The sequence below is a fragment of the Peromyscus californicus genome, unplaced genomic scaffold (assembly GCF_007827085.1).
Source record: "Peromyscus californicus insignis strain IS unplaced genomic scaffold, ASM782708v3 Scaffold_15__1_contigs__length_86483966, whole genome shotgun sequence".
In the NCBI taxonomy this organism is placed as follows: Eukaryota; Metazoa; Chordata; class Mammalia; order Rodentia; family Cricetidae; genus Peromyscus; species Peromyscus californicus.
This window is the reverse complement of record NW_026294447.1, coordinates 37,177,398-37,190,569: the sequence shown is the minus strand read 5'-3', so window position 1 is coordinate 37,190,569 and position 13,172 is coordinate 37,177,398. Positions and strand designations below refer to the sequence as shown.

The following is a 13,172-nucleotide window of genomic DNA, read 5'->3' as shown; positions in this document are numbered from 1 at the left end:
AAACATATAGAATAGTATTTCTGAAAAAACATGGTTCTTGTCATAATACACACTGACTGTGCATCCCTAACTTGGAATGCTTGGGATGGGAAGTGTTTTAGATTTTTAAAAAAGATTTCAGCCAGGCAGTGGTGGTGCACGCCTTTAATCCCAGCACTCGGGAGGCAGAGGCAGGCAGATCTCTGTGAGTTCGAGGCCAGCCTGGGCTACAGAGTGAGTTCCAGGAAAGGCGCAAAGCTACACAGAGAAACCCTGTCTTGAAAAACCAATAAATAAATAAATAAGATTTCAGAAATTTTGAATGGAGATCAGAAGAGGGTGTTGGATCTTAGACCTGGAGTTCATGCATTTTAAGCTGCCCAAGATGGGTGCTGCAATCTGAATTCAGGTCCTCTGGAAGAGTAGCATCAGCTCCTCCTAACCACTGAGCTCTTTCCACCCCTTATTAAAATTTTAAACATTTATTTTATGAGTATGGGTGTTTATCCTGATGTGTATCTGTGCACCATGTTTGTGCTATGCCTGAGGACATCAGAAGAGGGTCTCAGATTCCCTGGGACTGGAGTTATAGACAGTTGTGAGCCACCATGTGGGTGCTGGGAATTGGTGGTCTTCTGGAAGAACCACCAGTGCTCTTAACTGCAGTTGTCTCTTACTACATTTTTTAAAAGTTATTTTGTATGCATGTGTGCAACTTGCAGAAATCTGCTCTTTCCTACCACGTGGGTTGTCAAGGCTCAAACTTAGATGTCATGCTTTGCAACAAGCACCTTTACCTGCCGAGAGCCCAAGAACATTCTTATGATCTGTGTGATTGGGATAAGTATCTGTTTAACTTTGCTAAATAAAATGAGCTGTGAGCCCAGTGGTGGTGTCACACGCCTTTAATCCCAGCACTGGGGAGGCAGAGCCAGGCGGATCTCTGTGAATTCAAGGCCATCCTGGTCCACAGAGCAAGACCCAAGACAGGCACAAAAACTACACAGAGAAACCCTGTCTTGAAAAACCTTCCCCACTCCAAAAGAGAGAGATGTGGTGGGCTGGAAAGGTGACTCTGATTGCTCTTCCAGGGGACCAGGGTTCAATTCCCGGTACCCACACAGCAGCTAACAACTGTCTGTAACTCCAGTTCCAGGGGACCCAACAACCATAGCAAAGTACCAATGCACATAAAATATAAATAAATTAAAAAGAAAAGATTTGTTAAAACAAACAAACAAAAACCAAAACCGGGCTGCAGCTCATGCACAGAGCCCTAGCTTTGATCCCTAGCACTAAATGGGGGGCGGGGGGGGGGGGGGGGGGGGCAGCGTGATATAACTGCAGCACATTCTGATACTTGAGGCAGAAACTAACGCTGCAATCATAAATGTAAACTTCATAGTAAGATTAAAGGTTTATTTAGTATTTTGCCTGCACACATGTATGAGCACCACATCCATGCCTGGTGTCCCTGGAGGTCAGAAGTGGGCATTGGATTCCCTGGAACTGGAGTACATACAGTTGTCAGCCATAATGTGGGTGCTGGGAACAGAACCCCAGTCCGCTGCAAGAGGGTATGTGCTCTTAACTGCTGAATATCAATGCACTCCCCAAAATTAAGTTCTGCTGTGGGATGGCCCTTCTGTATGCTGTGACTATGTGTTGCTCTCATTGGTTGATAATAAAGCTGTTTTGGCCTACGGCAAGGCAGGATAAGGTTAGGTGGAAAAACCAAACTAAGGAGAGGAAGAAGGATGGAGCTGGCGCAGACGCAACCCAGCAACCTGAGAAGCAAGATGCCAAAGGACCAGTAAGCCACAGGCCATGTGGCGATGCATAGATTAATAGAAATGGGTTAATTTAAATGTAAGAGCTAGTCAGTAATAAGCCTGAGCTGTTGGCCAAGCATTTATAATAAATACAAGCATAAGCCTCTGGGTGATTATTTGGAAGCTGCTGTAGGATGGGGCAGGACAGAAAAGAAGCCTGTGTTTACAAAGTTCAGCTTTAATTAAAATTTGAGAATTTAATAAATTAAAATGCTAATATACATTTTTCTCCCTGTGCAAATATACAAAAAGTTCTCCTTTCTCCAATTTGTTACTGTTAAATTATAAATACTCAACCATGTACATCTAAAGAAGTTTCTTTTATACCACTAATTATTTTAACGTATCAGAGAAATTTACATAACAAGTTAAAGAACAAAAGTAAGAGATAATTGGAGCTTCCATTCTATCCATATTATCTACTAAGACCACGGTGTGGGGCAACAGAGTGTAGATTAATTGCAGTAGTTCCTTGAATGAAAGACTCTAGACAAAATCTTCCACAAACACAGGTTTTGGCGATATCCAAATCTCGGCAAAGATGGAAAGGAATGATATGAGGGCCATATGGAATCCTAATGGGGAAAAACATATACAACGTTACTATATTCTGAATTGCATGTGTTTAGACAAGAATTAGAACACTGAATTATATGATGAAATAAAAACAACGGCAGGACTCAGTATAACCGGTTTACTTTCCCAACTGCTAAGAACAGGGCAAAGACACAGCAAAACAAAAACAGAATCTCCCCAGCCCTCCTGAAGGCACTCTGGAGGCTCAGGCAGATGGAGTCAGGCCAGACAGGCCTACACAGGGAGACATCTCAAACAAACAAAACATGCTGAGGTCAACCTGGATGCATGAGACCCTGTCTTTTTTGTTTGTTTTTCGAGACAGGGTTTCTCTATGTAGTTTTGGAGCTGTCCTGGAACTCACTTTGTAGACCAGGCTGGCCTCGAACTCACAGAGATCCACCTGCCTCTGCCACCTGAGTGCTGGGATTAAAGGCGTGAGCCACCACCGCCTGGCAAGAGATATGCTTTTTTTTTTTTTTTTCCCTCGAGACAGGGTTTCTCTGTGTAGCTTTGTGCCTTTCCTGGAATTCACTCTGTAGCCCAGGTGGGCCTCAAACTCACAGAGATCTGCCTGCCTCTGCCACCTGAGTGCTGGGATTAAAGGCTTGTGCCACCACCGCCCGGAGACCCTGTCTTAAAAAGTACTGGGCGGGGGGGGGGGGGGGGGGGGGGGGGGGGGGGGGGGGGGGGGGGGGGGGGCAAAGCCAAGTGAATATCTGTGAGTTCCAGGCCAGCCTGCTCTATAGTGCTAGATCCAGGACAGGCACCAAAACTACACAGAGAAACCTGGTCTCGAAAAGGCCTGGTTGACAGGCTGTAATCTCACCCTGACTGGAGGCTGGAGGAGACAGATCCTAAACTCACGGCCTGACTGGGCAGAGGGCATAACTCAGTGGAAGGGTATTTGCACCCAAAAGTTCAATCTCTAGTTAAAAAAAAGAACACGAGCCGGGCGGTGGTGGCGCACGCCTTTAATCCCAGCACTCGGGAGGCAGAGCCAGGCGGATCTCTGTAAGTTCGAGGCCAGCCTGGACTACCAAGTGAGTTCCAGGAAAGGCGCAAAGCTACACAGAGAAACCCTGTCTCGAAAAACCAAAAAAAAAAAAGAACACTCCGGAGGCAGAGGCAGGCAGATCTCTGAGTTCCAGGCCAGCCTGGTCTACAGAGTGAGTTCCAACACAACCAGGGCTACACAGAGAAACCCTGTCTCAAAGAAAAAAAAAGCGAGCAGCGGCAGCCAGGTGTGGTGATGTGAAATGAATCCCAGCACTTAAGGCAGGGGGACTGCAAATTTGAGGCCAACCTGACCTACACAGTAAAACATCTTTTAAAACCACCAAGTTAATCTTTTTGGGGCAGAGGTGGGGAGAGCTTAGCAGATAAAGTCCTTGTGGAATAAGCTTGAGGACCTGATTTTGATCCACGGAACCCACAGACAAAATCTGGGTGCGGTGGACACTTGTAATCTCAAGGCTTGGGGGGCAGGGCGGGGAGAATAGGCAGATTCCTGGGTTCCCTGGTCAGCCAGCCTAGTCTCCTTGGTAAGTTCTAGATAAAAAAAGACCATCTGTAAAAAAGTAAGATGGAGCCGGGCGGGTGGTGGCGCACGCCTTTAATCCCAGCACTCGGGAGGCAGAGCCAGGCGGATCTCTGTGAGTTCGAGGCCAGCCTGGACTACCAAGTGAGTTCCAGGAAAGGCGCAAAGCTACACAGAGAAACCCTGTCTCGAAAAACCAAAAAAAAAAAAAAAAAGTAAGATGGATAGCCACTAAGGAATGATGCTTGGGCCTGACATTTAAGGGGTACTCATGTGAGCATAAGTACATACACACACTCAAGTTGTTTTTTTATTATCATCTTTCTACTATTTTGTAGGCACTCAATTACTAATTACATCTTATTGCTGTGACAGACACCCTATCAAAAGGCAACTCAGGGAAGGAAAAGGCTTATTTCATGTTATACTTCTAGGTCACAGTCAAATCAATGAGCAAAGTCAAGGCAGAACCCAAGCAGGAGCTTGAAGCAGAAACCACGGAGGAACACTGCTTGTCAGCCGATTCACTGACTAGCTCTGGCTAATGTTCAGCCAGCTTCCATATTCAGCCTAGGATCACCTGCCCAGAGACAGGGCTACCCACACTGGGCTGGGCTTTCCAGTATCAACTATTAATCAAGACAATCCTTCACAGACATGGTCACAAACTAACCTGATAGAGAAAATTAATTATTCAACTGACACTTTTTTTCAGGTGATTCTAGACTGTGTCAAGTTGACAGTTGACACTAACTAGGCTAGTTCACTTCCTAAGCTTCCACATCTATATGACAGAAACATGGACAACAAAAGAAAACAAAAACCCAGTCAATGGAGTGCATTTCCTGAAACCAACTGCAGTTTAGTGCTTAAAGGAAGAGAACCATCAGTTACTGAGTCCTTCAGGTACAAAATGTTTTGGTGTAACATTAGCTTATTTAGCCTCAAACTTCTGTAAAGTGGATATTATTATTCCAATTTCAGATGAGATTAAGAAGTTAACTAATGTGCTAAAGTCATCCAAATGGGTGAAGCCAGCAGTACAATTCAAGTCTGGCTGAATAAACCACATTTCACTATTGTGCCAGATTGGATGGATCCTCAAACTTCTGGGTGCATTAGAATCACCTGGAGATCTTATTAAAACAGAACTAGTCCCCATTCTGAAAATTCCTGATTCTGTAAGTTTTGAGAATATAGCCGGGCGGTGGTGGCGCATGCCTTTAATCCCAGCACTCGGGAGGCAGAGCCAGGTGGATCCCTGTGAGTTTGAGGCCAGCCTGGGCTACCAAGTGAGTCCCAGGAAAGGTGCAAAGCTACACAGAGAAACCCTGTCTCGAAAAACCAAAAAAAAAAAAAAACCAAAAAAAAAAAAGAATATATAAACTTGTTAAGGAACTTGTAGTGGGTAGCCATTCCAGCTTTGATCTGGAAGTTCCAACCCCCATTGAGACTTCGGCAACTGTCACACCTACAAGGCGGGGCCAAGGGAGGCGCCTGGGGACTCATCTGGATCGGCGATCTCTCCGTTGGGACCCTGGATAGTGGAGGTGGACCAAGCAGAGCTCCAGAGAACACTGCTGGACTGTGATACACCTTCCCCAGACCCTGAGACCTACCTATCCCTTAATTTGTAAGTTATGCCATTAAATAAATCTCCTTTTAACTACGTGGAGTGGCCTTAATAATTACACCAATAGGAACTCTTACCAAGTTCCTACCTGATCTGCTTGATGCTGTTTCATCTGCTCAGGGCACTATATTTTGAGAAATGGTACTATATAGTCATCCAGCCATGTCTGTAAGCCAGGAACACATGACAGCATATTTAAAATAAGATTTATTTTTATCTTATGTGTATGAATGTTTGGCCTGATTATATGAATGTGTAATGTATGTGTGCCTGTGAGTGTGCGTAGAGTGGACCAGATCCTCTGGAACTAGTTACGGGTGAATGTGAGCTTCCCTATGTGGGTGCTGGGAACTGAACCTGGGTCCTCTGAAAAAGCAGTCAGAGCTCTCTGACCCCTGAGGCATCTCTCCAGCCCAAAGAGAAAGCATTTAATATACAAGTAAGAAATAGTGAGTGCTGGGATTAAAGGCATGCACCATCACCACCACCCGGCTAACTAATCTTCAATTCTTGTGAGAAAAACCGATAGCAAATAAATGTTAAAGAAACATAAAATGGCAAGTAAAAAGTACTATAACAGCAAAGTAAGCCATATAACATAGAGACTAAAACTCACAATAGGGTGGGCAGGTAAGATCTTTCTGCAAAGACATGAGGGTAGAGAACCAAGGAAGAGAGTGAGCTGAGATTCCAAGCAGGGGGAAAGAACATGAAGGCCACTGGAGCAAGGGGTCAGGCTGTGCACGGCATTAGGAGGGTTGCTGTTGTTTTGTTTTGATTTTCCAAGACAGGGTTTCTCAGTGTAACATCCCTGGTTGTCCTGGAACTCAATCTGTAGACCACGCTTCTGCCTCCTGAGGGCTGGGAGTAAAGGTGTGGGCCACTGCGCTGGGCTTATATTTAATATTAGGAGTTACTAAGACTTGACTGCTGGGGCTGGTGAGCTGGCTCAGTGGGTGAAGGTGCTTGTTGCCAAGGCTGATGACCTGAGTTCAATCCCCGGAACCAACATGGTGGAAGGCAAGAACCCACTCCCACAAGTGGTCCTCTGACCTCCACATGCTGTGGCATCATACATGCCCCCACTATTCCCTGGCTCCACCAAAAACCTAAAAGTTAAAAAACCCAATAAGACTATTACTCTGAGTTTCATCAGAATATTGGGATGCTACCAAAGCACCATATTTTATGGCTGAAAGGCTTACCTATTGGACAGTACTGCTCGTGCAGAAGACTCCAATAAAGTTAATGGTACTTGAAGCTTTATAATTGGAAGGACTCCTGGCTTTTCAAAAGTATTTCCGAAAAGATCCAAGTACTCTAAGGATAGTGTTTTAAAATCACAAGGTAGAATTGTAAGTTTATTTCGAGCTGCTGACAGAAAACGAAGGTTTGTTAGCTGTCCTATCTTGAAAGGAAACTGAATCAATTCATTATCATTAAGGTTTAAATGTGTAAGTTCCCGAAGTTGGCAAAACTGCACCGGGAGTGCCTTGAGTTTGTTCTTGCTGAGATCCAAACTCTGAAGTGACTTCTGGAGTGTGGACTGACACAAGGACACGGGAAATGACTCCAAGTGATTGTCACTAAGGCTCAGCTCTTGAAGGTGGGTGAGGTCTCCAACTGTAGCTGGAAGCTTTTTTACACAATTGTGACTCAGGTCTAACTTCCTCAGGTTTTTTAAGCAGAGTATGCGCATATCAAGTCGGGCAAGTCTACAGTGAGAAGCCTGAAGATGTTCCAGAGAATATGGAAAGTTCTTGCTCAGAGGATAATCCTTTTTGGATGTGATAACCATTTTGGTTTTCAATTTTTCAAATTCTGAAGTCTTCACTGGTGTGGGTGTTGAAAGTGGTATGCTGATATCACAGCCTCTATGAGCCAATCTCGAAGCTGAAAGAAAACTCTTTAAACTGCCAGGATTGGCCTGAATAAATAAAAATAAGTTATGCAATTATTAATCCCATTTTAGATACTTCATGCTTGCTAGTTCTTTCCTTAAAAAAATCCCACAGCCGGGCGGTGGTCGTGCAAGCCTTTAATCCCAGCACTTGGGAGGCAGAGCCAGGCGGATCTCTGTGAGTTCGAGGCCAGCCTGGTCTCCAAAGCGAGTTCCAGGAAAGGCGCAAAGCTACACAGAGAAACCCTGTCTCAAAAAAACAGAAAAAAAAAAAATCCCACAGTTGCATACACTGGCTATGTAATTTTTTTTTTGTAAAAAATACTTTAGTACTTGGTCTAAATTTTAACTTTCGAAGTTTTAGGGGGCAGTGAGAGGGTCAGTGGGTAAAGGTGCTTGCTGTTAAGCATGACATCCTGAGTTCAATCCTTGAAACCCACACAGTAGGAGAGAACCTACTGTTGAAAGCTGTCCTTAGACCTCACCCATGTACAGATGTACATACATACACACAGAATAAATAAGTGTGGGGCCGGTGAGGTGGCTCAGCAGTTAGGAGCACTTGCTGCTCTTGCTGAGGACCCAGGTTCAGTTCCCAGCACCCATATTAGGCAGCTCACAATGGTCTCAGTCTCGGACTCTCTTTCTCTCTGCCCACAGATCAGAGATCAGGATGTAAGGGCCTCAGATAATACTGTGGCAGCACTATCTGCATGCCGCCACGTTCTCTGCCAAGATAATGAATGGACTAAGCCTCTGAAACTGTAAACAAGCCCCAAATGAAATGCTTCCTGTCACAAGCATTGCCATGGTCATGGTATCTCTTCACAGCAATCCAACAGTGACTAAGACACACATAGAAAGAAATGTAAAACGTATTAACAGAAGCAATAATGACAGATACTGGAAAGCTCTATGTGGTGGTTCAGGCTTGTGATCCCAGCACTGGGGAAGTTGAGGCAGGACTGCTGTCAGTTTTAGGTCAGCTGGGCTACCTAAGACCCTATCTCAAACACACACACACACACACACACACACACACACACACACACACACACACCTGCAAGAGTCTGTCTCTAACTGCTATGTGGGCCATCAAGATGCTTTAAGAGCCAAGCAACCTTTCTTTTTAGTTTTTGTTTTTGTATACTGTCTCCCTGTGTACTCCTGGATGGCCAAGAACTTGACATGTAGATCACACTAGACTTGGGCTTACAGACATCCTCCTGCCTTCGCTTCTGAGTGCTGGGATTACAAGGATTCGATGCTGCACCTAGCTTGTGTATTTTTTGTTACTGTTTTCAATACCCTACCTTACTCAGACAGATGTCCACGGGAGGCTCCTTTAACCGGATAGTGGCTTTCCCCTCATCCACAAATTTCATGAAGAGCTGCTCAACGTTCTCTTTTAGCTAGTTCAAATCAAAGCGGGGAGGGTGGGGAGAGGACAAAACTAGTCATTACTATTCAACAACACTCACTGCAACTAGAGTGTGCCAGTCTTCTTCCAGGTTTTAGTTTAGCCTTTAATCTCAAAGTCTAAGTGTCTTGTGGAGTTTTTCTTTGGTTGGCTTTTTTTCTTTTTTTTAAGTAGATGAGTAGTTAGAGCTTCCAGCCAGCTGACACTGGGTATTGCTGCTCTATCTGTTGTATCTTTCCTTCACTTTAAGAGAAGGCTCCCCTTCTTCCAACCCACTTACATGGCTCTAGCAAGAAGTGCCAGCAGCAGTTCTCCACCTTTATAGCCTCAGTCCCCAAGGTGAACATGCCTTCAGATACATTAGATGAAAACTCCACGACGGCAGAAAGCTTGCCTTGTTGCTATGGTAACCCCTAAGCTGGACCAGTGACTTGACATAAGTGATGCCCAAAACTTTCCATAACTGATGTTTTTGTTTTAGACTTCAATAACTCCTTACGGAGAGGCCACCGCGTACCAGGCACTATGATAACTTGGAGTAGTGTTGAATAAGAATGGTGGCGCAGGCCTTTCATCCTAGCAGAGGCAGGCGGATCTCTGTGGGTTCAAGGCCAGCAGAGTCTACAGCACAAGTTCCAGGACAGCCAGGACTATCTGACAGAGAAATTCTGTCTTGAAAAACAAAAGGTATGGACAGTCTGAGACAGTTGTTAAAAAACACAACAAAAGGTAAGTAGGGGTTACTATAACCTAGGCAGGGAAACCTTACTCCGTTTAGGAGTAGAAATGTGATTTTAAAGGTGAAGAATTAAAAGACTAGGAACTGTAGATGCAATTCTGAACAGTCGTCTTAAACAAGAAACACAGAGGGGCTGGAGAGATGGCTCGGCGGTTAAGAGCACTGACTGCTCTTCCAGAGGTCCTGAGTTCAATTCCCAGCCACAACCACCTGTAATGAAATCTGGTGCCCTCTTCTGGCCTGCAGGGACACATTTAGGCAGAATACTGTATACACAATAAATAAATAAATTGAGAGAGAGAGAGAGAGAGAGAGAGAGAGAGAGAGAGAGAGAGAGAGAAAAGAGAGAGATATGCAGAGGTAAAAGCCCAGAGATTGAGAGCAGTAAGTAGCTAAGACCACCTTTTTTTCTTTTTTTTGATTTATTTATTAATACAGCATGTATGACTGCAGGCCAGAAGAGGGCACCAGATCTCATTACATGGCTGTGAGCCACCATGTGGTTGCTAGGAATTGAACTCAGGACCTCTGGAAGAGCAGTCAGTGCTCTTAACCACTGAGCCACCTCTCCAGCCCTGAGCCCACCTTCTTACCCCTCCCTGTCGCTGCTGTCCTTCCCCTGAGAAAGAGACCTACTTCCTGTGTGTCTGTCTTTTTATTGACTTTCTGTTCTGCCTTCTCATTGGTTCTAAACCCAACCACATGACTTCTTTGTCACTGCCTGTCTATACAGACCTCCAGGTCTCTATGGTTGGTACTGAGATTAAAGGTGTCTGTCACCATGCTGGCTGTGTCCTTGAACACACAAGAGATTCTGCCTGCCGTGTGATCGGATTAAGGGCCTGTGCTACCACTACCAGACTTTTTCTTAATGTCTATTACCTTAGCTCTGATCCCCAGGCAACTTCATTAACATACAAATAAAATCACATTTCAGCACAAATAAAATATCACCGTAAGGAACATGTTGGGTAAGTGGTCAGGGGGATAGAAGGAAATAGCATCCCAGGTGGAGGGAACATATGAAAAGCCAGGAAGGGAGAGCTTGGTAACTGTGAGAAGCTAATAACTCAGGAATTTAGCATGGCTAAGAGGTGGTGGTGGGGTAGCACATATGTATGGAAAGAAAACAGACCTTGAAGAGTGAAAGATTCAAGAACCATGAAATTCAATAAGGATTTAAGTTAAGAAACATAATTAGTTCTGCATTAAATTTCTCCTAGAAAGCCAGGTGTAATCCCAGCGCTCAGGAGATAGAGGCAGGTGGATCTCTGTGAGTTCCAGGCTAGCCTCGTCTACAGAGTGAGTTCCAAGACAGCTGAGCTACATCCTGAAACCCTCTCTCTCAAAATATAACAAAACCAAAGTTAAAAAAGGAAAAAACAATTTTTTTTTTCTTCCCCTGGAACCAGGTTGGGGCACATGCCTTTAACCCCAGCACTTGGGACAGATGCAGGTGAGCTCTCTGTGGGTTTGAAGGCAGTCTGGTCTACAATGAGTTCCAGGCCGGCCACAGCTACATAGAAAGACCTGGTCTCAAAACACCCAAAATAAATAAATACGTTTAAAAACTTCTCCTAGAACTGCAGTGTAAAGTCTCAGCTGAAGGAGAGAAGGACAGGATGAAGAGGGGCAACAGTAGAAGCCGATTGGAGCGGGACGATTGAGCTGAGATGGAAGGAAATGTAGTTCAGATGGTAGAATGCCTACCATGAACCTGGGGTTCTATCCTCAACATAGCAGCACAAACCAGGTGTAACGGTACTTGCTTGTAATCCCAGCGGTTGAGAGAAGAGGCAGGGGTATCAGGAAGTCAAGGCCATCCTTAGCTACATAGTGGTACAGCTAGCCTAGCATGTACAAGATTCTAGGTTCAATCTCCGGCACTCCAAAAGTAAATGAATGAATGAATGAGTGAATGAGTGAGTGAGTGAGTAAAAACAAATTGCTTGGATAAGATAATACTCTCTTCCCTCAACTAAGTATTTGCTGTGAACTACACTATATAAGGGAAAGAATCCTAGAAAACGCATAGAATCCACTAAAAAAAAAAAAAAAATCAGATTCAAGGCTGGGTGATGAATCGTTCACTCATCCACATAGTAGACACAAAGTCATCTTGTTTTCACCAGATAGCAGTGTCTGGGAATGGAGGAAAACGGATTTTACAAATCTTGTTTCAAACGTCCGGTTCGGTTACAGACAGACTCTATAGAGTTTGCCACTCTACAGGCACAAAGAATCTCTGGACCTTGGGTCAAGCGTTTACGAAATAAATAAAGCATGTGGCAAACAACTTTAACAGCAACAACAACAAAAACAAAAAGTCAGATTTAACTCGAACTCCAGTTTGGATCGTATTCATTGTTAACACTCATTCTCTCCGTGTGTGCGGCAGACTGAACCCAGAACCTCGTTATTCATTGGCAAGCTCTCCATTACTGAGCTACAGACCCAACCCCTTTTCATCATCTCTTAAAGACCTCTATTGTTAAAGGGAGGGAAAAAAAATCAAAAGCTCTGAAAAATACTGGGGAAGCATGTTTGACTGATGACGCGCGGGTCCTTTATGGTTCCCTCAAATCAGCGGCTTCGCTGCAGTGTCGGAAGCTTGTAGACGGGCGGGTGTCGCTATCTACCAAGTGACACCCCCAGAAGCCCGCAGAGAAAGTCCGGCGGGGGTGGATGCTCACGGCGCCCCGGCCGCCTACCTCATAGCGGGTCCCCTGCTTGTCCTTCCTGGTGGAGACCAGCAGGCAGGCGCGGCTGCTGGGCTCGGCCCTTGCACCGGGCTGCAACTCACTCCTGCGCGGCGGCTGGCACAGGCTCACCACCGCTCGCACGCCTTTGCCTCGGCTCTTGAGCCCCAGGACCGGCAAGTGCCGACTAAGAACCTCCACCTCGCAGTGCAGCCTCATCTTGCTGCTAGCTGGCTGGCCTCCGGGCCGCCAGGCTTTGAAACTTGGCGCCACACGAAGGGCGGGGCCTCCGGGGGGAGTCCTCACGCCAGGGCTGCCCGTGGCTCGCCTGCATCCGCCGGCTTGGTGTCTTCCCAGAGATCCACCCCAGATTCCCCATGGGACGGGTGGAATGCGCATTTTTTAGCATTATTTAATGTTTCCTGACGGAATCCCTGCGTGCTTTTGCGCACCGGAGGGCCTTCCCTCAGCCTCCGGACAGGCGGCCGCCGAGGACACCACGTCCTTCCTTGGCAGGTGGTGCCGTAGGTCCCGGTGTGCGCTGGTCCAGCAGTTTCAGCGCCCATGGCAGTTCCCTGGTCACACCCTGGGCTAGGGGTCCCGGAGGGAAGGCGAGTGTCACCTTTGTTTATAGGGTCAGGCGTTTGGGACATACGCCAGTGAGGATGTGCTCTCGCCAGGCAGCATCAGTCAAGTCCGAGCGGAGCTTTAGGTGACGGCAGCGGGCGAGGCGATTCTTGTTGGGCAAACTTTGCTGTGTGATCTGCTACTGAGGCTTGGAAAGACGGCGGAGACCCGCCTTCACGTCTCATTCTTTTTTTTAATTTACTCAGCCCGGGCTAGGGAGGCACTTG

The 13,172-nt window shown here is 45.9% G+C and overlaps 1 protein-coding gene across 1 annotated transcript; it reads right to left on the bottom strand.

The window, feature by feature from the left end:
* Positions 1–1,983: 1,983 nt before the first annotated feature.
* On the bottom strand, positions 1,984–12,550 carry Lrr1 (leucine rich repeat protein 1). The gene is made up of 4 exons (XM_052738190.1): positions 12,331–12,550; positions 8,774–8,872; positions 6,766–7,487; positions 1,984–2,386 (listed from the first exon to the last, which is right to left on the bottom strand). The coding sequence occupies exons 1-4, from the start codon at positions 12,535–12,537 to the stop codon at positions 2,227–2,229; spliced, it is 1,188 nt and encodes a 395-aa protein (XP_052594150.1). The 5' UTR covers positions 12,538–12,550; the 3' UTR covers positions 1,984–2,226.
* Between the last annotated feature and the right edge of the window lie 622 nt (positions 12,551–13,172).